We start from the raw sequence: 27,381 nt of genomic DNA on the forward strand, positions 1-27,381 counted from the left end.
GCTGAGTATGAACAATACACAATTTGAGTATATAGATTTGATGGATAATTATCGATTATTGGATAAGCTCTCCATTCTAAAACCGCATCAATTGTTCATGTGAACGTTATAATTGCAATACAAGTTGGTTAAAATAGCCCTGCTGCGAGTGAATCAATAAAGAGAAGTGAGAAGAGAATGATAATAATAATGACCAACTCACGGTCACAGTAATGGCAAGTCAGTGCACCAGTTTCCGGTCTCCTGTTTCGGTCGCCTCAGCTCGTCGCCTGATGACCAACATCATCTCCCTCTACCTTTTCAGCCTTCGGATGCTGCAACGTTTGCTTGTATACTATATACATTATATACCGTTCTCTGGCATTAGCCTCGGGCTTCGACCTAAGTGGTTTTCCCAGCCGACTTAATATGCCATGCGGCACTCCGACCCACTATTATTATAAACTCTAAAGCTTCTAAAAAAAGCGTAATCATGAAAATACTCCAATATTCACTCCCTTCAAGAAATTACACCTTTTATTCTATTTTTATTGGAATTAATTGAATTCACATTCATCCTGTTAAGTCTAGTTATTTCAATCTCAATTATGATATTCCTTTGTTTTTAGATAATATTCTGCAATATTCAATCTGATTTCTTACATGTTCATTCATTTCATTGTTTTTGGATAAAACTTGTTGAAAATATTTCGAATTTATTCGTAGATGTTTAGATGGTATGATACATATATTTTAATAATGAGTAGAATTAATATACACGTTTAACTAGTCAGGAATTTTCATTTTTATTTTTTTAGTATGAAGGACTTTTTGCTTTTGATTAGACTATCTGGTAATTATGAATAAAGTGGAGGAATTTTTTCATTAAAACAAGATTTTCAAGTATCTTGGAGTTACATGAAGGAAATTTCATGATAAAAATTACTGTGAAATTCAGGATAAAAATCATCATTAGGTTCGTAATCGAGGAAAGAGCTAATATAATTATATATTTTTTTTTATTCAAAGTTTTTGTAATAATTATTGTAACTTACTAAGTAATTTTGTTTTTGTATTCATCATACTCAATACTAATGAATGCAATTTTTAAAATTAAATTGCTTATCAGTAATGACAATTTTACTTTAATCTAAACTCTTTTTGCATTTTATTTTATTTATATCTAATGTAGTGTCTAATAAATGATTTAATTATTTAGTTATCTTTATAATTCTATTAAATGTTATTTTATAAATCTAATGAATTTCACAGTAAGTTAATTCAAAGAGTTTTCACCGCGTAATTATTTAACTATCCATGTTTCAATTATTCAGAAAAGTATCAAGTTCATTAAATAAAAATAGTCAGCACTTACAGATTGCATTGAACATGTCTTATAGATAGTCTGAACTAGGGTAAACAAACTAATAAACGAACAATTACCAATAATTGAATGAGTTGTTCATTTATTTAGATAAAAGTATCTCGTTTTCTGATTGTTTGCTCTTTTCAATAACTAACCATTTCCAGTTATTTAACTATATATTATTATGAACTTAAATTATTCTGAACAGGTATACATATTATTTTTATCAACTTCTTCTTATGCATTAGTTTTAATCATTCATTACTAATGAAACTTTTGAATTTTTAAATAAAACATTAAATGAATTGCTAAAATATAATGAAAAATTTAATACAAATAAATTTGTGATTTAGTTTTATAGATGAAAAGTAATTTAAATATTTCATTTACAGAAAAGCATTTTATATGTCAATAGAAAATTCAAATTAAATTTTTATAAAATAACCAGCTTTTTATGCGAGTCTTTGAGAGTTTAAATTAAACATGATGTCGTCTATATAATTCTATACATAGAACCGAGTTGGTGGAACCATTTTCATTGTTTTAGTATCAAAAAGTGTAGAATTTTCAATGCAATTCTTCATTAAACTCAAACTCGATTTTTTCTTTCCATAAAAATGTTTTTTTTCTGTTAGAATTGTGTTTGTATATTATTTATTAAATTTCTGACCATAGTCAGTCTTTCTACACTTACAGGAAAGCTACCAATATTTTTTAGTCATTCCATTATTGGGATCCTGTTCTGCATTGCTGTATCAGCCCACACAAAATGTCATTTTGCGAAAAATATAATGTAAAATATATGAATTTGTACATTGAACAGTCGACTGGTTGTTGTTAGCAATGGTGGACCAGCTTTTTTATGTTTAGTTTGTGACTGAGACTAAAGCTGACCAAACATTAACTTGGTTACATTAATTTGACGTCTCATTATATATTGTGTCAATTTTTGTTATTATTTATAAGATTTCTATTACAGTGGTATGTTTATAGAAATTTTAGGAGTATCAATTTAACGCTTGTCTTCATTTTTATCTTGAAAATAGGTTCGGGTGAATTTGAGCTCGATGTAATTGCATTCCTTCACAATCTCATTTTGAACATTTTAGTCAGTTATTTTATGCAGAGTATAATCTACTAGCATAAATCATTGTAAAAAACCCTCTTTTGAATAAAAAAATTATCTGATTAAATATTCTTAACGAAAAAAAAAACATTTTTTGCAAATCATCATTAGTTGTTTCTTCTTTTGAATTATTTATATTTATTTTCCATCTAGAATCATCATGAATTTTATTTCAAAGTGAATAGAAACTTGATTTACAGCAAATTAAGTTATGTTGGTTATTCATAAAAATATATTCTAATTTAAACAAATGTAATTAATAATGAAATAGAGTAGAAAGAGATGGCAAAAGTGTTTTTATTTCAATAATAAATATAAAAACTTCCAAAATTTCAGGATGATGATAGATCAAACGGTGGATTGAACAATAGTACATTGTTAACCAAGGGAGCAAAGTATGATATTCTGACCTGGGTGTAAAATTGCATCCCGAGCCGAAGGCGAGGGTGGCAATCACCCAGGTAAGGATATCTTACTTTGCTCTCATGGCCAACATACTATATTTTGCGGGGGGTATAAGAAAAAATAATTATCGACTTGTTCACTCGTTCAAAATTGTCTTTCCTCGTGAATTTTTATTTGTTCTTGCACAGTCTTCTTTTGATGTAATTATAAAGTTTGTTCCCAGTTCATCTACCTTAAGTAATATTTTCATAAAATATCATTCGAATAATGTTTCAATATTAATGGCTTGTACAGAAATAGCAGACAATCATTTTTCGTTTTTAATAAAATTGTTGATTAAAAATATATTATCTGACCTGACCCAGAATACTGATTCCCAATGCTGTAATAATTTTTCAAAAGAAAACATGTTCTTTTTTTAGGACAATAAATGTTTACTTTATAATTATTCTGGGTTATAAAATCAAATTACATCAAAAATACCATACTGTAATTGCTTTGCATGTCGTTTCAAATTAAAAAATTAATTAATAATCAATTTTTTTTTGAAAGCTTCAATATTAATCCATTTGCAGAGTATTTTTCTTCAGAAACGTTTGTTTATATATTCAACAACTAATTTACTCATTTTTAACCTGAACAAAAAAAATGTAAGATAGAGAAATTATTTAGATGACTTTGGATTATACTACTACCTTCCTAAAGCCTCTAAAAAATTGTAGCTCAACGGTTGCCATCATAACTCTTTTGAAGATTATCTGGGATAAAGAGATTCAATAGATTCTTAAGCAGTACATATATTTGTTAAATATAATCTGAGATAAATTTGACATAATTTTTTCTTTATTCTTTACATTAATTCAATGTCAAACATAATAATAATTCTTGTTTTTTAATAAAAATATTTATAATAAAAAACTAATATTCCATCCAAGCATAGAAATTAGAGGTGGAAAAGTTTTAGCTGTTCAAAAGCATTCTCCAATGCTCATTAGTATGCTGCTTATCTTTCAAATGAACGGAATGAGTCAAAGGTTATTCATCTCCAATATAAGTGATAATAATTTAGGAATATTGTTTGATAACAGTTCTCCAATAGGAAGCAAAACACTCTATATCAAAGCTGTACAATTATTGAGTTGTTGGTAATGACACTATGCTTATAAAGCTAGGTGGAATAAATTATGTGATCTTGCTTCAACCATTGTTGACCAAGTCTGCACTTGAGCTTTGAAGATTTGCAAAAAGTCTTAGTTTTTAATGTGGTGACTACAAAATATATCATTGTAAGAAAAATAGTTAGACCAGTTCTTTGGAATACCTAACTTTCTTAAATTGCTTAATTGCTAGTAGAATTTTAAGTATCAGGAAATCCAACTTTGAATTTGTCGTAATGTTCTTAAAATCGTAAAGAAACCAAATGGAAATTGGTCTCATGGGTAAAGCAGTCCTCAACATTACTATAGTTCAAAAAACTTCATCTTTAATTTACTTATAGAATCACTTCTCATATTTACATAGTCAATAAGTACAAAAAAAAATGTTTGCAGTTGACTTTCTTATCAATCACTTAGTTTGTAAAGTGGCTATGATATTCTAATGCACTTCAAGTAATTAATAAATGTAGAAAGTTTGTTTTAATTTTGTCCTATGTTGGAAAAAAAATTTCCAAATAAGGACAAATAGTTTTAATTAAGTTTTTCAATCAGTTTCATTTATTTTATTTTATAGGATGACAAGATGGATGTATTCATAACTCATTCGAACCATGTTTATAAAAGAGTATTCAATTAAAATAAAATCATAGAAAATACAACAACATTATTAAAAATATATTCAATAGATAGTTCTAGAATAGATAATTCTTCAGAATGAAGTTCGTATTAAATATTGTTATGAAGATAACATCTCAATTTGATTTCACAGCATAAGTAGAGCTTGTACCTAACTCTCAGTGGAATAAGATTGTTAATAACCATAAATACCATATCATATAAGCATTAAAAAAATTTATTTTATTGTTTCGAAGCGTGAAATAGCGAAATCATAAAAAAACTTCAAATAGTATGAACACGAAATAGCGATAGCATAAGCGACCCATAAAAATAGAAGCTATCATGTTTTGAAATTTTATCGTTTCTATTGCAGTCGCCAGTGTCAGATATATACGAAGCAACCAATTTATCGCTTGCACGAACATCGCTTGCGTGGTCGTGCAACGACTATTGACTACCGTTTAGCCCTTACGAACAGTGTGTACCTGACAATTCACTAAATCACATTATGATTAGATTCAAGCATTTATAAATCAATAAGCTGTTATGTTTATTTTTATTCTTACTATGAGCAAAGATAAGAGCTCTAATTGATAAAAGATATCACTGCAATTCACATTGTTTCACAACCTGATACTCAAGCAGATAATTATGTAGCATTTTTTTATCTTCATCGTAAGTGGTGATGAAGAAGAAAAAAATACGTAAAACGTGAACTAAAAATAACATAATGGGTTGTAAATTCCAAAGCAAGAACTTTGTCTGCATTCATTCAATTCGATGATATTTCTTTGCTTTTAGACAAGTTTATAAGATGCTTTGAAGAAACCTCTCAAATAGCACCAGTTTATGTGTGATTTTTTTAACTTATTACTTATCACGAGAAACAGGAGCGCCAATTGATGGAGAATGTAGTCGTAAAACGTTGCTTTGAAGGGCTTGATGATGCTCAAGACTCGTTTCTTTCAGTTCTCGAGGTCGTTCAGCAAGTTAGAACTCATAAAACCTGCAATGTCAAAGGTAAAGGACCTTTGACTATCACTCAAAGTTTTCTTATAGTGTCAGACAACTAAAAGTTGACCTCGCTCTGTTTCTTGCTAACTCACGCTTTGTTTGAGCATCACCTGAGGGTGTGTATCATCTGACTGGGGTCACTACACTCACAGTAAATATTTCTTTCTGTATAATTTCCTCACCAATTTCCATCATTTCTTTCACTCTCCAAACTGTCCAAGTACCCTAAGGCAGTTTGTAAAATTTCTTATGCTTCTCAGCGATATGACGCGCGTTGGATCTTTATCATCTGCCCATCCAAATTACTAACGAGTAACAGAACTAGTTCATTTTTATACCAAGTTTATAAGAACTTAACAAGTTGTCTAGAAGTTGATGAGAATTTTACTTTTTTATCAAAAAAATTTTCATCTTGCGTTGTTTTTAAATGGTTAACTTTTTTGATTATCAGTCTTCATTCAAATAGCGGTTAAATTTAATATCTTTTTTTTTCTGCAATATTTTGTGAACTTTATAATGCTGTTATATAGACAAAGTATTAATTTACAACTGACAAAGTGATTCAATTATGAATTTTTCATAACGGTAATGTGTTATCAGTGTCATTTAGTAATGTTTAATAAATAGAGTGCAGTAATTAAGAAAGTATGCATACTTTAAACTCATAACTATCAACATTGTGCTTTAGTTGTTGAACTACGATCTATACATTTTAATGTGATTTTTGTCACATAGGAAATGAACTCCCAGAGCATTTGAAATTATTTCAATGATAAATATTTGAATATTCAAAGTTAGTATTATTGGTAGGAATGGATTATGTACTTACTCATTATCTCATAGGTCATGGAAACTATTGTCTTACCTAAAATAAGTGAAATCAGCTATTTCTCTGACATTTGTCTTCAATTCAAACAGTTCTAAATGCCACTGTGATTTTATGTATTAAATTCATTGCATGAGCAAATCTAATGGATTAATATAATCAACTTTAAATGCAATCTTTTTATTACCAAAATATTACTTTTTGAATCAGGAATTTGCTATAAATATTCAAGTGTTTTAACAAAAAAGAATGATTGATTTTCTTGGTTAATTTTAGCAGCTTGAACATGTTCATTAACACTCGATAAGCTCGTTAATTATATTGCCAACAATCTGGTAGCGCTCAAATTAATTAATGATTCTGAGTAAATAAATTATGACTCAAACAATTCACCAATTCCTTGATCAATTTATGAACTGTTAAAGAAGTTAGTTGGGTACTAATATCATTTCGAGAGGGAAAATTTTGAATTTATTTCATGGAATGGTGAATAATGTTCAATCTACATATTTTTCATTTTTTCATAAAAAAAGTACCACGTGGAGATTTGTGAGGTGGACGTGAAACTGGAGATGATGTTGAAAATAGTGTTCACTTTGAAATTACATAGCTCGGTGTTCATGTGGTAATAATCTTATTCAACTACATTGATCATACTTGGGAAGTTATTATTTTTAAAATAAATAGCACATTTAGCAGCATGGAGTTCATATGAGAAGATCATGTTACACAAAGACTACCTGCTTTTGCCATAATAAATTATTTTGCATTCAATTAAATAAATCAATGGTCAATCTATGTTCTTATTTTATTAAAACATAATTATTTCAAAAATATCATGCAATCGAAATGAACTCAAACAACAATACTCTTGGAATTCTTGCTTAGTTTGTTCATATGCAGAAACATTTTAAAGAAAATTTATTCTACCACACAAGATAATTGTGGTACATTGCAAGGTATTACTGGAATTCTCTCTTATTTTAGTACAATTTCTCTTATCATTGCCAAAAGTATTTATGTTAGAGTAAATTTTATCCCACAACAGAATAAAATTTACTATAATCTTAATATCGCTCGAGTGAAAAAGGTAATTTTAGCTCAGCTTTTTTCTTTTAGTGTTGCATAGACAATTTTTTCAGATTAAAGTATTGACAGCATGAGAAATTTGTGCGAGATAGATCGCAATGCGTTTGTTTTGTCTGTATGCAATTTCCGTTGGCTTTATTCCACCTTGCTTTGTAGGAGATCCACAAAAGAATAAAAAAAAAAAAAGGAGTTTGATAACAAACAATTTCTATTGGTAAATATGAAAATGGTGATATTTGATGGTCCATAATATAAATTATTCCGTTAACTAATACCATTAATCGTTAATTAATTTTTAAGAATAAATAAAAAAAGGTTCCATTTGCTTTGAATATTGAGTTTTTGATTGCTTCATAAAGCTAGAAATTATTTAAAAAGCCAAAGCAATTTGAAATGTTAATTTCAGTAAAGTTATAATAAAAACCACTTTACAATAATTTAATACCAGTTATTATTATTATTTTATTATTACTGTTATGAAAAAATAGTATAGATTTCAAAGTTTCACATAAAAAACCTTTCGAACATTCTTGTAATAAAAATATCTAAGACTATTAAGATTGGAATGTAATAATAAAATGTTCCAATAAGTTGACCACATTAAGATGATTTTTAGAACTTTAGCTCCATAAAAATATGTTGCAACACATGGTACACCAATAACTAAGAAATACCCACAGAACATTTACTCCTTCTACTATCCTGTCTAATATTTATTGAATACAGTGATTGATAATTTTTATTGATTCCAGTTGTAAAACATTTCTTTTATTAATGAGGTCACATTATTTATTCACAGTAAACATATTCATTTAATAATATTTACAACTGAATTTATGTAGATGTGGGCGATGACACCTACCCAAAATCTGGACTCTACAAATATTATTACAGCAAACATGACTTAGAAAATGGATGTCATAAAAATTATATTTTTTAACTCGTGTTATTCTAAAAATTATGTTTACCACTGAATGGCTAGTAAAAAACAGTACTTAAGGTGGGCGTTATTGCCCACACCTACATCAATCAAGTATTAACTAATTCATTCAGTTCTTTTACATCTTACTGGGATAATAGAATGTTCTTTTGTTTCATCGATTATATGTTGCACTAAAAAAGTTTAAAAAATCCTTCAATACTTGATATATAAAATAATAAACAGACACAAGTGAATGAAAGGTTACGATTGATTGCTATCTTTTCATCAGGTTTAGATCAACAATAAATCAAGAAAAGAAGGTAGTTTGATGAGAAAACTGCATTAAATATTAACAAACTGATTCCTTTAGTTATAAAAAATACTAAAGTTAGGAAGCAATTCAAGTTTAATTGAACCAAAACACAGATGGTGAAGTGAGTGTATGGAAACTTCTGTGTATCAAACTACCTTCAAAATTCCAAATTTGATGCACTTCCTCTAGTAGAACTTCAGTCTACACAAATTTCATAATCAAAGTGAAGCAAGCTATTTTTTTTTTAGTATTTTCATTTGTAAAATGTCTATTCATAACTATTTTTTATTATTTTTACTCGTTAACTTTGTTACATTACATTGATACGTAGCAACTTTGCACTGTTAAATTGGTGTTAAACTCAATTTCATCAGTTACAAGCTGTCAATAAGTTTTATTCTACTGATTTAAATTGAAAGATTATATTTTTCATTTATAAATAAATTTCTCTCTCCTATTTAGAAGTGAGAGTGTAAAGTAACATGTTGGATTTTTGAACCTTTTATAAGTTTTTTTTAATGAAAACATGTCCTTTATTAGATCTATCAAGCTATCTATTGCATTTATTATTATAACTTATGAAAAATTTTGAATATCACTCTTGTCATGATTAATATCAATTTTTTTTTTATTAAAAATGACATATGATTTAATCAAAAATAGAAGATACTTCATGGAGGTGAGTTTTAGTTTTCTATTCCCTAGAGTTCATTGACTAATTTGATTATCTATTGGTAAATTGGTCTCATCAGCATCATCACTAAATCGAACTCCACAAATTGTAGTAAATTACATCGAAAAGTTCAGTAATGTATTTATTTATTAATTAGTTGTTGTAAATAATAGTTCACAACTCAATATTAAATTATCATTGAAAATTAGCTATTAATTCTAGATAATCATCAAGAATTTCCTTTTTTAACTCAAAGAATTGAAATAATAGTTGAAGATAATTGATAAACTTTCATCAGCATCAATAAATAGAGTAAATGCAGGTAGTTTTCTCGTTAGAGTTTCAATTCATCCAGAAGGTTTTTACGAATTTTGGCTCTTATATTTTAGTAAATGCTTGAATAACAGTAAAAGCATGTAATAATTAGCTACAGGGTTAAATTAAAGTTAACATAGGAGAGGATTTCTATTCCATAACAGGCAAAGTTGGAGTTGTAGTATTCTGATGGTCGCTCTTTCGCCTTAGTCGTTGCTCGTTGGTTTTATAGGAGATAATGAGCTGGGCGAGTCCACTGACAACTCGATGCCGCACCTGGGGACTCTCGTCAGCTCCGGATGTAGTGTACTACTATTATATCTCCTGAAGCCTTATCCACGCTTTTCGCTTCACTGCTCTCTATGTAGTTTCACTCAAGAATAACGAGAGAGACGTGAAGAGAAGTAGAATCAGGATTTACAGTCTCATCAACGTCTCTTAGCATCTGCACACTTGTAACAACAATGACTTGTAAAATCCATAAATTGCTATTACTGAACCATTTAAAATGACAATTGAACAAAAATTGCAAGACTGAAATTAAAGAGGTGTTTGTTGATTTTCAAAGGAATAATCATTACTTTGACATTTGTTGAATTTATTTCATTCATAAACTATAATCATTTTTCTTTTTATTATCTCTCTTTTTTGGGTTCATGTAGATTTATGAATTATTCAATAGACATTAATCAAAGCAGGTAGTTTTTAATTTTACTCTTCATCCATTTACCATGAAAAAATTACAGTTATGTTGAAAAAAAATTACCTTTTAGGTTTCCATAAAAATTTCTAGAATTTTTAATAATTCGCTACGAGAAATTGTTTTTTTTTCTATCACAACTTTGTTTGTTTCAAAAATTGATTTTACAAGCAAACATGAAAATGTCAATATAGAAATATTTTATAATTGACCAAGATTATATTTTGTTATATTTGAAAAAGAATTTTTCGTTTAAATGATTTTTTTTCGTAGAAAAAAAATTGTATTCATTTAGAAAATAAGTGGTGGATATTGTAACCATAAACGAATAACAGTATGAAATATTTTTAGTGAAAAAACTTTTGTATCTAGTATGAACGTTTTTCATTAAAATTCAATTCTGTTCAAATATGCAATCAACTAAATGCTTGTTAACAATTGAAAATTGATTTATTCATTAAGGTTTTTGATACTTGATTTATATTTGTTAATAATCAAAAAAATCTATAAATTATTCATGAGTATTTATTCAATACTATAGAATTGGAGCTTCTACATCATTAACAAACATATGGTTTACTTGAGATAAATTAACCAGAAAAAATGCTTCCTGAAACCTTAATTAATAATAAATCAATGAATTGAAACAAAACAAAATTAGTCCGCTTCTATGCCTACTCTGAATAAATAAAACTCTTGAATAATAGTATAGGTGGTATTAATGTGATTAATTGTTTATTATTTTACGCCTCATTGAATTAAATGTATGTAGGTTTGCTCGGGTGTGGGTGTTTTACTGGTAACCCATCAATTAATCTCAATAGCAAATTCAAAAATAAATTCATCTTAACAAAATATTAATGATTTTTTTTTTACTCTGATGCAAAAAATTAATCTACACATATTTTTTCGTTTCAATAATTAGAATTTTTTGTGCGAATGACTTTATATTTTAGAAATAAAATAACTGTGAACGAGTCGATATGGTTGAGAATTCATAAAATACATGAATAATTCGTTCAATTTAGCCCACATTCATTTAAATTAATACATAATTCCATTATTTTAGTATTTTCGGTGGAAAATTGAATTGTTCATTTGTACTTTGTTTTTGTTTTAGTTAGAAAATCTATGATAACTTCTTACAACAGTTATTAGGCTATAATTAATAGTTTAATCTCTTTTATATAATTTATTAATATTAGATGATCATGCAATTGATGTTATGGTATTTTTGATATAAACCGGTGACAAATAATTCATGTGATTAGTGAATGTTGATATTGAATTCTAATTGACGTATGTGGTTTATGTGTGCATTTGTCCAAAAGGACTGAAACAAAATTAGATATTGGATGTGGAGACATGGGATTTGCATTATTAATGATATAAGCATTGAAATCAACAACACAATTCCATTCTATTTTTTTTTTTGTTTATCATACTTCTTCATTTTATAAGATTTTTTATTAAATCATTGTGTGACTTTTATTTTTTTTCTATGTCTATACATTCTGAAGTAATATTCAAATATGTAAATAAACTGGAGATTAAATATTCCAAACTTTTTCAAGCTCTTGGAAGAAAAATGATTCATTTGAATAACAAAATAAAGAAAGCATTGAGATCTTGGTGTATTTAACAACTTAATTATCAAAGATGTTGATGATGAAGTGACCTTCTTTCATTTACTTTTTTATGTTTAACTTTATAAACTATTTTACACATTTTGATGACAAATGAGTATGGATTTTAATAAAATAAGCTTAAATATTTTGATTATTAAAAGGTTTCAAGAGTTAGTAAAAGCTAGACTCAAATTTAAACCAAAATGTGATAAATTTGAACAAAACTTTGATGACAAAACTTTAGCATGAGCTTGATACATTATTTTATCTAATAATTTTAAAATGACTCCTGCAATCTTTTTGGAATATCTTAAGTTTAAAAAGTACACTGGAACTTCAATTATATGTCAAGATGACATTTTCACTTCTATGTCTTGATTGATCAATGAAGCATATCTGAACATAGATATTTACAAGATAATTTCATCAAAACAATTCCAATTCACTTCACTTTAATGGAAGATACAAAAAATAAAAAAAAAATTACTATTTATTTTTTTAAAGATAATATATTCTCATCAAATCAGTGTTGAGTTGTATCTATAAAAACGTCAAATAATATAGACACATGCTGATGTATTGCAACGCGCATCAAAGTACATTTGACCTTAATCCAAGGACGTATTCACGCATCTTTAAGCAGAAGCGTTGCTTTCATACGTGATTGATGATAGCACAGCATCTCAAGGAAGTATATGAGAATATGAAGGAAGTGATGGTAGAAGGATAATCCAAGAGAGTATACAACTATGTTTTCCCATTCAGATTACCAAAGACTCACAGAGTAAATCATGTTAGTGTTGACACTCTATAATATTTTTTTTTCTTGAGAGATATTAATAATTATTCAATGTTGATTTAATAAAACTTGATGATTTTTGAGTGAGAATCATTCAATTTTTTTCTCTCAACCAAGAAAATAGGATTTTATTATTGAAGATTGAGAAAGTCATTTCTAACTTGAAATGAAAAAACAAAAAGTTGATTGGTATTTCATCAGTTTATTAAATAAATATTTTATCTAAACTAAGTTTAAGTATAAAATTTATTTTTTAAAAATTGTTCTCTAGAAAATAATGAATAGAGGCAAATTGGATGGTTCTTGACTGGTATTTTTACAAAACTACCTCAAAAGCTTGAAGCTTAAAAAGCATTTGGGAAAGAATTTCAGGTTAAACAGAAAAAAAGAAAATGAGAAATATTAGAAGATGAAATTTGATAAAGAGTTCTTAGCTGTTTCTCTAGCAATGCCTTGCTTTATCCACATTTTATACTGTCTTATAGTTGTAGATGCTTGCTAGCTATACTCAAACTGGTTGTTTCGTTAGCTAGAGCTGCACCTAGGTCGAGAGAATCAGTCACGACTTTATTCTCCCGGGGCTTCTCTGAGCGTTTGCTCCTTACATCAGGAAGGACGGGGTAAAGGAGGCTTTCATTGACTTACCTTTCCCTTCTCTTTGCCCTCAACATAATCGTTCTTTCGACATTTACCATCGTCGAGACGAAACGAATGAGAATAATGAAAATACAACCAAGAGAAAACTAATAGCGTTTCGTCTTTTACTCCTTTTAGATCTTTTAAATTCCAACCACGTTCTCACTTATAGACTCTTCCGCCAACTATTTGAAGGTGAAACGCACCTTTAACATTACAGTCTCAAAACTTTTACTGTCTTTTCATTTTTCATTAAACAAACTTACTTTATTTCTCGTGAGAAAATTTTTAACTTCCATTTTCATGTTTAATCTTCAGGATAAAACGTTTTGAACACATTTTATCCTTGCTATCATAACTCTTATTTAAATTTTGATAAAAGCATCTTATGTGCATAAGGAATATGTTTATAAAAGTTACTCATAGATTAAAAAAGTTTGCATTTGATTATTCAGTTGTTTCATGTTGAGGATGATATCATTTATTGGAAATTTAAAATAATTTTAATAGATATATTGTTATCTAATCAAAAAAAAATATTAATTATCAATGGTATTATTAGTATTTCCAATTTATCAACAATTAAAATAACTAAAAATTCCATTTATTATTTAAAAATGGAATTTTCGTGTGTTAAAATATTTTTTTTTATTAATAATTAACATTCGTCTGTTTTCAATCAAACAATACAATAATTATTTCGTTCAACATTTATGCATAAAGAATTTAATCCATATATTTTAAATAAAATATTGCAGTATAGTTTAATAGGAAAAAATGTAAAATGTAATGAATGTAATTTTCATTGTTGCTTTTTTATTATTCGAAAGAAGGTAATAAAAGAAACAGCATAATAAGCATGTTTTTAAGACGCATGAAAGCAAAAAAAATTAACATACATTAAAGTAATCAAAAAAGAATTTAATAGCAATGCGAAAAATTTTTTATCCTCGACAACAAAACAACCGAAAGCCTCAATTTCCACATTGAATTTATATTTGATCTACAGATTAACCATTTATTTTATTAGAATCTTGATAAAGACATTTTATGAGGCCAAAAGTGTTAACTTTATATACAATTTGAGAGTGACTTTGAGTTTAAATGTACACTAGTGGAAGGTGAAACTCATGGCAAAGAAAAGAGAGAAGTGAAGAGGTTGAATGTAAAAGTAAAAGACAGATAGAGTACAGTTGGAATTGGAGAAGGAGAAGCCTGTCGCCTGGCGTTGGTGGAGGCCGACTAGTCTCTCCTAGGCGATGTTCGTGAACGCCAGGTACTCGTGGCAATTCTCTGTTGAGTAAACCACAGCTAATCATTGCTTATAACAATTGAAATCCACCAGCACTGTGGGCGGAAGTTTAATTGAACCGGAAGGTCAACAGCTCCAGGCTGCTCTGAGTTCATTTAATAACTGGTAGCTCGTGATGATAGTGCAATTGGAAAAAAGTAATAAGTGGCAAGTGTAAATAAAATAAAAAAAAAAAAAGAAATAATATGATGGTTCTAAGTGCTCTGAAGCAGGTTGCCAACGCTGCTACCAATGCTGTACATTCTGCTACTGGTACCGCTCATGGCCACGTCACTTCCGGTATGTTTTGCACTGTCCCGGCACGTTCTCTATTTATCATTCCATCCACAACTGTCAAGAGCACTCAAGCGACGATGAAAATAGAAAGGAAAAAAAAAAAGAAGTCGATTGCACCGAGAGTCATTGTAACGGGATTTTTAAATGTTGCTTATAAGATTTTCTTTCCTTTATTCTTTTCTAATACCTTCATGGGATTTTTTTTTATACCAGAAATTCTTTTATTACACGAGTTGTTCATAATACACTATATTGTGCATTTTTGGATTTTTATCTAGAATAATGCACATATTATTTTTTTTATTTTATTTTATTGTGATATTGTGAAATATTTTCTTGAACTCGGAAATATTTTCTGCATTTTTCAAATTTTATTTTCAGTTGCTTGATCATTTTTTTTTCTTTCAATTTTCATTGAATTCTTGGCTCATTACTAATTTACCCGGCTCTCTTTTATTCCGGGTAATATTTTTTATCCATTTATTTTTTTAATCTGTATCTAAACTTGATTATAGACAGATAACATTTTGTAATGTAATAAGTAAGTGTTTCTATTATTTGTCCAACTGTGATGTTTTTTTTTCTATTTTTACGGCGTTACGATGAATTAATCGATTGAGTGCCACATGTAATGTCAGTAATGGTATTTTGAATTTAACATATTTTTATAATATAAAGTCTGGGTTTCCTCACATGACATGACAATGAGAAATAATCGATTTGATATGTATTACAATGCAGTCCATCATTGTTATCTTTATGCATTGAATTTCAAACCTAGAATATGAATCTCGTCTCTAAATTATGTCTTTCTCTTTCTCTTTTATCATTCGCGTGGAAATGGTCAGGGTGAATGGAACTCGGTACGTTTCACACCGCAATCATAAAATGTCACAGTTATTTCGAAAGTCTTCACCAACTGCTCATTCAATTTAGTCAACAATTAAGATTGACAAAATCATATTAACTAACTGATTCATCAGTTATATTTACATCATTATGATTCTCAAAAATAATTATGAAAAATATTGTGAGGTAATTTTTATAAGATATAACATTTGATTGAGACATCATGTTACAACTTTGTTAAGATACAGATCTATTTTAATCATAAAAGTTACTCTTGATTAATATGATAAATTATTTTTTATAATATTATTAACATTATTATTTTTCTTAATATTATTACCACATTACATAAAAAATTAATTAAAAATTCATCTAATTTTACATTAATTCAAGAACATGAATTTAAAAAAATCCTACATTAAAAAAAATTTCTGAAAATAATACATGTACAGAAAAAAAAAAAATTAAATAACAATAAAAAGTTGAATTAAAATAAATATAAAATTGACTATAAACAAAAAATTAATTAATTAATCTAATTATTAAATTAATTTTATTTATTGTTTTAGTTAATCTTCTTTAGGCATTTCCTTCTTAAAAATAAAAAATGTAAGCATTGATCTAGACATCTGTCAGCTACAGACATTTAGCCTCTTCTATTACCGGATTAGTGTAAATTATTGATATCTTAATACCGAGAAAGAGGATTTTTATAATCTAAAAAAAAAACATATATATATTATTATTAAATTAAATAATTCTAAAAGCATTGTTTATTTTCAAGTTATTTATTTATTTATTATAGTGAGTACAATGACCGAATAATAGCCAACTCTTCGGTCTGATAACGAACTCGGACCTACTCACATTGCGGTAAATCATCAAACATGCAGGCTTACACAAGAAAAAAGTCGGGTTTCACGAAAGGAAATCATGACATGCGTATGACTCCTTCTTTTTTTTTTAGATACATTTGGTGCTAGTTAATCATTAAATGTTGTAACTGGAGAGGTAAAGTTAGAACCATACCATCTTCGTCATCATCATTTCTCTTCTTGTATCTAATCCTTCGCATCATATAGCAGGGGCGTCCCGCTGTGAAACGACTTGCGCAAGCACTAGCTTTGCAATATCATAGACCTCTATGACTTTCGTGGGCGAAACCGCGAAAGGAAGACTTCTTCTTCTATAATATATTTGACATTTTAATGCTCATAACATTTACTGTAATTATTCCGACGTTTTCTTTATAATCAACTGCATTTATTTGTTATAATGACAAAACATAAAAATTTCAGAGTAATTGCAAATATATTTTATGTTTAATCAATATTATATTAATGAGAAGCATTTCATTCTTTTGTTGTTTACCTTTGAATAAATCAATAATTAAAACAATTCATTTAGTAATATGATAAATCAAATAATGCTTCATATTTATTTTTTCAATTCTCTCGTTTGCTGAATAAATACCATGAAAGAATAGATTTAAAATTAATAATAATTAATTTTAGATAAATGTGTTTCTCCTTCTATTCATGAAATTTTAAATTCAATATTGAATGTTATTTAATTTCTAGCAAAATTTTATACTAATTAAATAGCAAGTTTCAATAATAAATTTTTCATATGTATTTGATTAAAAATTGATTTATTTTGTTTCAAAAAATACCATCAGATATTTATTTATAAAGTATTTTCTAATATAATAATAATTTCTTTGTTATCTCAAATAGTTTGTGACACCAGTTGAAGAATTATTTTTAAAAATCATACAATGCAAGATTTGATCTCCAACCTATTGCAACAACAGAACATGTTTTTCCGGGTACGATTAATATTTTTCAAAAAGTTTATAGATGAATCATTTCTATTATCGAATAGCTATTGATCAACATTCATTTATTGTTCGATGCATTTATTTATAAATAAATGAAATCATAAACAAATAGTTTTCATCAATAAATTGGAATCAAATCAGCATGTTTATTAAATTGTTAACATGTGTTTTCATTATTTTTATTCTCATCATACAATTTAAATGAATATTCCTGATAGGTCAGGAAGACAACAAAAATACTTTCTATTCATGAATAGTTTTATGATGATAAATAGTGCTGGTTGATAATAGGTTATTAGTGTATCTAATAACAATTATTATCGTCATTATTAATCGTTTATATTAGCATAAACTAGTAATGGAAGATTTAATTTTCATGAAAATCAAAAATGAGTATATTATCAGATAACATATATTCATTTTAGACCATCTAAATGTAAAATATATGAATATTATTACTTGAATATCATTTTCTGAAAGTTATTATGGTTATTCTAATGGTAGATTTTAAATCTTCGTTTGGCATTCTACAACACAATTACGAATTACTATTATTAATATTCAAAGTTAGGATAGATGTATTATGTATTCATATTCTATTATAAGTATTATAATGATAATACCTTGTGACAAACAAATGTTTTCGAAATTTCAATTTCTTTTGTTTCAAAGAATATTTATACATATGGGTTATTTACCAAGTACAATTTAGCCTTTTCTTCTAATATTAATTTAGTCGAGCATTCATTTTACATTGGTTAACATTTATTGAACCAATTGAATAAACATCTTGATCACAGGATATTCATTAATCCTAATGAAATAGTTCACTAGAATGAATTCCAAGTAATGATTTGTCAGATTAAGTTAACTCTCCATTAGACTAGGTGTTTTTTTTTTATTTCAACATAGGTCTTCGAAATGAATGAGAATTGACATTTTTTCAATTCGATGGTTTCAATGATAGCAACATCATGCTGATTGATATCCTTAATTTTAACCTGTGAACAAGTAAAAATTCTCAATTCTATTTGCAAACTAGGATTGAAAGCTTGAAATAATAATTTATCTTTCACTTGAATAAACAAATCAATTATTTCAATTAACTACACTAGTATAAAAATATATCTATTGATTGTGAATAAATATTGGATTGAAGGAAGCCAAGAATTCTTAATTCATCAATAAATAATATAAATATTCAGTTGAATGATTGATGCCTGAAGCTGTAGATTATCATAACCAGTAAACATCATGTTTGATGTAATTTACATTATTAAAATAGTTAAAACTGTTTTTTAACAGCTTATTAGTACATCAGATTAATTATTTATGCTAAGCTATACTGTTATGATTGAAGAATAATTTGTCTGTATAAATTTATTAGCTCTTAGATCAAAATTAATTGACTAATTATTATTGAACATTGAATTTAGAGTCTAATGGATTGCAAGTATAAAAAAATGATAGAAACATGTTTTCATGTTCAATGATTTATTCATTTTCATTGACTTGTTGCTAAATTCATTAAAAAATTTTCTTAATTAGTTTTCTGAATGATTATTGGTTAATCTTTTCATTTCATTACCCAAACTTCCTCTACATAAGTAGTCAAAGGAAAGACTATTAATTATTTTATTCTCACCGCAAGTAGGATTAATTCATGATCATTAAATTTGGCATATATTAAAGAATGTTTTTAGTTATAAAAAAATTATTTCATCAAGATAGCAAATATATTTCCATGAAAAGTCTTTGATTTCACCGCAGACTATTGAAGCTTAGCAGGATTATCAATGTTGTCAATTGAATTCTTGATATCATAAACATTCTTAAATAATAATATATCACATAAATGTATACTTTGTAAAACATAATTGAATGTAGGTTTTACATAACCAAGCTTGAAATAAGATCATCAGGGTTATCAATGAGAATAGTACCTACAATAATAGATGGCTAATAATGCAGAACTTTTTGTTATATATAATTATCTCAATGAATTTCCAATTAATGACATTTATCTATTTTAATGTTTCAATTAGATTGATAAGTAATTAATGTACTTACTGTTCATTGTACTTAACAAGTACTATTGAGAGATTGTAATTTATATCGGTCACGGTTCATGTACTTCAACCTCGGTTGTGTCAATATGTCTTGAATTGTGTGTACTGTGATAATATAACGGTACAATAAAACTTGGAAGCAAGGTTGAGATTGTCATCGAACTCATCTTCTCCACCGCAAAAGCTGTCCGTTTTTCGCTCGGTTGCTTCTCGTCATTTTTATTTCCTGTTTATTTCTTCTGACAAGTACAAGAGAACGTTATTTTCAAGAAAGTAACCAGGCCACTTTTTTTTTAATGCTTTTACTGTAATTTATTTCCTTTTTTTTTTTTGAATTTACTCTCTTATATTCGCTAACAGATCATTAATTTAATTGAAAAAAATTCTTTTCTCAATGAAAGTTGAATTGTTACACATTTTAAATTATAATATTAGATATAACTGGTTGATTTATTAGAAAGCATAGCCATGGAAATAAATTTTGAGCATCATAATAATAAATAATAAAAAAAAAACAATATAAAATGGTTGAAAGCTAGAGCAAAACAATTGTTTTTTCGCTTCGTATATTTTTTCCAAGTGAAAAAATAATATTTTACAAACCAGTGATTATCAAGAGACAATTTAACCACGAGGAAACAGAGCAATCATATGTTCATGATAGTATTGAAGAATGTCCTCAGCTTTTACTATTTAGAGTCTGCTAAATTATTGCATTGAATTGTATTCTATATGGCCTCGAGTCATACTCATGTTCTTGTAGCATGATTAATCACATAAAGTTGATCAGGTATAAACATACATAATGAAATGATAAGAAAGTATTGAATTTTTTTAGTGATTAGATTTTCAACAGAAGTTGAAGCTGATGATAAACAAATAAGATATAAATTCATTTGTATATTATTTATAAACATGATCAAACTTATTAATTATGAATAGCTATGGTATAGCAAACTAGTCACATGAATTTATACAATAATTTCTACCTCTAATATCAGCACAATCCCTCTTGTGGTTCAAAATTATTTAACAATGTGTAGGGTAATTTTGAATAGCAAGGAAATTCAATTTGAACGAATTAATAAAGGTAATTAATCACCATTTTGGTTACATAAATCTCCTTTGGAGATCATATTGCCTTTAGTACACTTTTCATGTGTCAACAAGATACTACTATAGCATTAGATCATATAATCCTGTGGATTTTGGTTAATCTAGGTAATTGGAGATTTTTAAATCTAGACAAAGTAATTGGAGAAGTTTATAATACTTTAGAATTTTGGAAACTTTGCATTAGTAGTTATCTCAGTAAAATATGATAACAATTAATGACTTGGATTTATGAGAAAAAGAAAAGCTAAACTTTTATTTCCTGTTGTTTGAATTATTTTTAACTTTTATTATCAATAAATTTTCTATGCCATCAACAGTTTTCTTTAATTAATGATGCAACGATGATGACGAATTAAAGGAAAAATCGTTGCAAAATGTTTACATGCTCATCCATCTTTTTATGAGATATGTTAAGAAACAACATAAACAAATATTATTAGCTTTCTTTTTTATTATTCTATTTTACAATCCACTCTCTAGGCATCATCAACAGTTCATTGTAGTACTTCATTTGAAATTAGTAATTACAATTATAGTTTAAAAATTAAAAAAAAAAACAATTTATATTTTATCCAAAACATATCATCAAAAATCTAGCCATTGATGTAATAACATTTTCTTAAATCAACATGATAGACATATTGTTATTTATTATTTTACTCAAGCTCAAGATTATCTATCTTCATTTGAATTAAAGGTTTCTAATGACTAGTCTATAGAAGATGTAATGATGCCCTTCAAAAATAACTTGTCCTTCCTCAACACATCATGATTACCACATTCATGCTTACATTATTGTTACCTATGACGCTATTTAAGAAATTAAATTTAAATATCTTAAACTAATTTAGAGTTCTCAAGGCTATTTACTCTTACATTAATGATCCACTCCTAAATTTAATTTTTCATTTGTCTCCTTGTTCAGTGTATCGTTATTATGCACCAGCCAATATTTATTACAAGGACATGGTCTGTCTTTTACCGAGGTCGTTGTCTTGTTTTTACAACGGATGTATATACCGTTGAATTACCATATGTGATCCGAAGAAAATTAGCTGATTATTTATGATAGTCACACATTTTCACACTTCAGCAAATGTTTAATGAGGCTTTGATGAATGTAAAGAGATAAAAAAAATAATTTACAAAAGAAATAAAAAACATTTATACATTGTTTCTCACAATAGACATCCGCACCAATACAATCATTCATTTCTATATTCACATTTTTATACAATAAAATATGTTGAATTATTTCAAAATCCCAACTGTAATACTCTTGGTATTTATATTTAAAATTAATTAAAAATCGTTGAATAAATTAGATTAATTAAATGGATTCTCATAATTCCATAGCTTAAAAACGTAAAAAATTTATTTTTAATGTACTAGAATGTTGTTTTTTTTTGTCAAGGCCATATTATTATAGAAAATCAGATAAGAGTGAATGTATTGAAGAAAAAATTCTATTAGCATTTAAAAATAAATAAAAGAAAGACATAAATATATTCAATTAAATCATTAATTAGTAGATTAATGAATAAATCAAAAATAGATGAGCAAATCACCTATATTTATTGAATAATTTTAAAATCACATGCTACTTAATGACATATTCCAATAAATTCCATTTCTAGGTCAAATATCTTTCTCTTGATATAGGCAATCATTATTATCACATTATGAGGTTTATACAGATAGCAAAAGGACAACGAAGATGAAAAAAGGAAAAAAAGTAATTACAGCAATCTTGGCTCTACATCTGTGTAAGTGTAGAAAGAAGTGACGATGGAAGATAGAGCACGTGGGCATCTCATCAAGGTCGATATGAGGAAAAGACCCAACGTGGCATTTAATGTCTACTACAATGGTGTTCTTTTGATTATACCCCCCGATGAAGGTGGATTGTAGGCGACGGCAACAAAATTTCAGAGTTGAGATAATGGAAGTGAAAAGAGTCTCCAAGAGAGTATAGATTGAAGCTTCAATCGATCTTTTTTGGCTTGGTGCCAGAGATTTTGCCTATTACAAAATCCATCGAGCTAGAGTAGCTTGGCATCTGATGCTAGGAACTATGGAATAATGGTGTGTTAGTTATAAAAGGGAATATATATGTATGAATTTTCACGAGTTGTTGCTTGTATTCGTGACCATTGACAATTGACCAAGTTGTTTGTGCCTCTACTTTTCAATTCACGCCAATTCAATACTTTTTAGATGGCAACTCCTTCATCCAACGGCTAATGAAAAGCTTATGAATTGTCCTCCAAGTATTTTCGATTCTTCGATATTGTTATGCAAAGGATGTATGCTCGATCGCAGCACCAACTTCTTTTCTATCGAGCACTATAAATGTTGAGATATTTATTAATCTGGCTCTTTTCAATTCAGTAAATAATGTCACACAAAAACTCCCCCCAACTTCGATTGGATTTTTATATATTGTAAAAAAATTACATAACGCTAGAACCTTTATTTTATTTTTTCATTGTGTTATGAGTTTTATGAATTATTGGTCAGTGACGTAAATCAAAAGCTTTTTGGAGATTTGAATTGGTTTTGAACTTCATTCATTGATTGGGGTGTCATAGAAATAAGATAGCTTTTGAAGAGATTATTGCATCATATTTTTTATATATTGTGATGTAATGAAATAATAACTTGAGAATTATTATAAAAAGATTTAAGAGATCGTTAATTAATTATGACAGGACAATTAAACGATCAAATAAGATGTCTGGTTAGATCTAGTCTCAGTCATATACTTGTATAAACTAATTAGATGTGCATTGACTGTCAACATAAACACACATACATGTAACGAAATATTTTACAATATTTTTATTGTTTTTCTTTTTTATATTATTTTTATTAATAGAACCGTGATGTTTATGATGTGACGAATGAGATTATACTTGTACGAAAAAATGTGCAACCATGAAAATGAAAATCTATTAATGAAAATAGAGTGAAATGTAGTTTATTTCATCGATAATTTAATCTACACGGAGAAAATTAAATGATAAAAATTACCGTACTAGTTTGAATGATATCTTTTCCTTAGGGAGGAAATAAGTATTCGATGTTGAAATTTAAACTACATTTTCTGCTATAGAATATTCCACCTTCAAAGAGGATGATGTAGATTTTTTTGTCATTACATAGTATTTTTACTCGAAAATTTTTTATCAAAAAGAATGGGAATTAAAAATAAAACTATCTTTCATCAAAAAATATTTAATGAAATTTTTTTTTTTAAATGTGGGTGGTTGTTTTTTCAACATGAACATGAAAATTCATGTATTTTCGAGGTCGAAAGAAAACTTTTTAATATCCCTGCTGTTTTTGTCCAGCGAGCTAGACTAATTCTTATGAAGTATGTGGAATAAAAAATGAATTTTGGATCTACATACTGCTATAAAAATTCATCCTAGATGTGTAGAAAGAGAAAAGCAATATGACAGAATATAATTATTGTAATTATAATTATTTATTTTTTAATTGTTATACTTTAAATAACTTTCACTGTTGAACAAGAAACACATTAATAATTGATAATACTCTTTAGAAATAAATCCGGGAAAATTCCTGTAAACTAGGAAATATTTACTCATTCCTCGCTACATGGAGAGAATTTTTTCCACTAAACTTAAGTGCAAAAAAATGACAAGTGCACGTTTCGAAGTAAAAATATTTTTATTTAACAATAAATTTTGAGTTCTTATAAGTAAACTTGATACTTGAATTTATTATTGAGATGATTAAAAAATCTAGTTACAATTATAACTATTCTGATTCTATTTACGGCAAACCCAGGTATATTTGATCTAGCATGAATTTGTCTCCATGTTTAAATATTTATTCAGTTACATATGAGTTCTAACAACTATCATTATCACTAGATGCCATCCAATACTTATATTGACTCATTATCAAACTAGAACTTTGTAAATATTAATTACAGTCATTACTTTATTTTTACTTTGTTCAAATAGTTACTTTAAATTGTTAATAGGAAGAGCAATTTAGATCAGTTCATGTTGATCAGAACTGTGGGTATATATCCTCGAATCAATATCAATACAAACTGAAATGAAAATGCATAGATACACATGTAACCCAGAAGTTTCATAAATTCTTAGTGATATGAAACTATAGCTCGAGTATTCTTTCATCTTACTTGAGCTGTTTCGCATCCGTTGAATAATTCAAAAACGACATAACTCGGAGTAGAGAAAGTTATCAATAGAAAAAAAGAGCTAAAGAAAAAAAAATATCAAGAGAGATTTGATATTTTGCCAATTGGTATTCGTAAAATACACACGAATATCCAGCTATTTAAATAAACGATTATCTATAGAAGTTTAATGGGTTGATCAATGTTAGCAGATAAATAAATGTTAATTCAAACACACTGGAGAGGGCCTAAAAATAACAGTGACAAAATTATTGTGCTTTTAACTTTGAACACTTGTAGAGTTTAAATTGTGTTTCAGTAATGACAAAGTGATCAAGTTTTGTTGTGTTTTCAGATCAATTGCTTTTCCCTATCTGTGCTATTGTGCAAATACTAACTTTCAATATTCTTATCTCTGTTATTTTATCTTCATTTCCTATTCCTTCTTAATACTTGCCCTATATTACATTGATGTTATGACTTCAACTCATTCAAAGCTCTAAATTTTGAGGATTTTTTTAACTTTATAAAAATATTTCTTTGTGAATTGATGCATAATTTGTTCATTCATACCCTCTTGATATTGATTATTGGCTCTGAGTAATTAGTAAGTTCAAAAAGTAGGAATAAATTCACTAATTAAAATTATAAAGATATGTCAAGGCAGGTGAAGAGATAAAATTGGAAAATTTCCTATAGATGTTTATGATGGTAGTAAAAAATCAGAAAATTGTAATGGATTTTTATATTTAAATTATTGCAAAGCAATAAATTTTTATGATATCAAAGAGTGAGCTAAATGGAGCATATGTTGGATCTACTCGTTTGATCTCATATATTCTTTGAAAATATATATTATAAACATAAGTTTATTTTAGAGTGGAAATATCATGCTGATTGGTTTTTTTTATAAAAGTATTTCAAGTTTTAACTTGCAACATAGTTGAATACTATACTTTGATTTAATTAGGTCAAAATCGTGCTTGGAATTGTACATAGTGTACAAGACTCATAGATGCCATAAATGAGTATTTAATTTATACTTTTACAGAACTCATTCTAGATTATTTTAATAAAATTTTATTTTATTTATTTATTAATCAATGTTTCTACGTTTGATGACTAACTAATAATTAATATTCAATTACTTTATTTATTTTAAAAAATATAACGACTTCATTTGTAAATTTTATATCAAATAAATAAGTGATGAATACTTCAATAACATCATTTCATCAATATTCTAATCACTCATCTTCTTCATTGACATTTATTTAATTACTTAACATGATTGTGAATTTCGTCTCTTTTTATTGTTATTATTTGTTTACAAAATTTGAATTTTTATTACCTGAATAAATTGCAAAGTTGAAAAATTCAATTAAAATTTTTCTTGATTTTCTAAATACAATTCCATTGACTATCTTTATGCTAAACAATAACAGGAAGATGGTTATGTGATTTTTCCATTGACACATCCTTCAGCAGATGGACACCTAGAAACGGCTAGGATTCAATTGATGAATAGAAGCTGAAAACCAATCCAAATGTGAGTGAAATGATGAAAATGAATTTTTCATCAACTTTATTGTATATCATCTTCAGAAAGTATTTTGTATAATGATAGTTGATGGAGACTTATGTTTTTGGAAGTTCTAACATAAATCGTGGTTTCATGTTATATTAGCAAGAACACTGGTAGTATGAAATTGGTCATATGAGAAGAAGGTAAGTACAACCACCACATGAGTTTTTGCTTGAAGACAGGATAAGTCTTTGGCGACTGGTGTAACTCCAAGGGTGTGGTGATTCCTCTCTTTTTACCTACGTAGATCATCGTATTTTATGCAAAATCTGCTCGCAAAGGACAATTTGAGGGGAATAAAAAGTTCACCCTAATGTGCACAATATGTTTGAACTTATCGTCATGATATGTGATAGGTTTTTTGTCACCCTCAGCACTAGCAAGGCAAAATGATTTAAGTTTTAAAAAGCCAATTTTTCATGTTTCAAGTTGAAATAAAATTGAAACGATACAGAGTGCTACATTTACCATACTAGTGTAGGAAATAAATGTAGTTTGACTTCCAATTCTTAAAATTTCAGCCAATTTGTTTAAGAGTTTAGCCTTCAATAGTTTAAAACAATTTTTTATTAAGAAACTTTATCTTTTATT

The 27,381-nt window shown here is 27.5% G+C and overlaps 1 protein-coding gene across 5 annotated transcripts in view; it reads left to right on the plus strand.

The window, feature by feature from the left end:
- Window positions 1-27,381, plus strand: part of Btk29A (tyrosine-protein kinase Btk29A) — a 78,783-nt gene that overhangs the window by 27,717 nt on the left and 23,685 nt on the right. The window contains exon 1 of one of the 5 annotated variants that reach the window (XM_035081188.1): window positions 14,804-15,157. The exons of the other annotated variants lie outside the window; for them this stretch is intronic. Coding sequence (XP_034937079.1) covers window positions 15,064-15,157 — 94 coding nt within the window. The 5' untranslated portion in view covers window positions 14,804-15,063. Of the gene's footprint in view, window positions 1-14,803; window positions 15,158-27,381 lie in introns of those variants that run through there. 5 annotated transcript variants of the gene reach the window in all.

The sequence above is a fragment of the Chelonus insularis genome, unplaced genomic scaffold (genome assembly GCF_013357705.1).
Source record: "Chelonus insularis isolate UGA/USDA-ARS -01 unplaced genomic scaffold, ASM1335770v1 contig_321_pilon, whole genome shotgun sequence".
Lineage (NCBI taxonomy): Eukaryota > Metazoa > Arthropoda > Insecta > Hymenoptera > Braconidae > Chelonus > Chelonus insularis.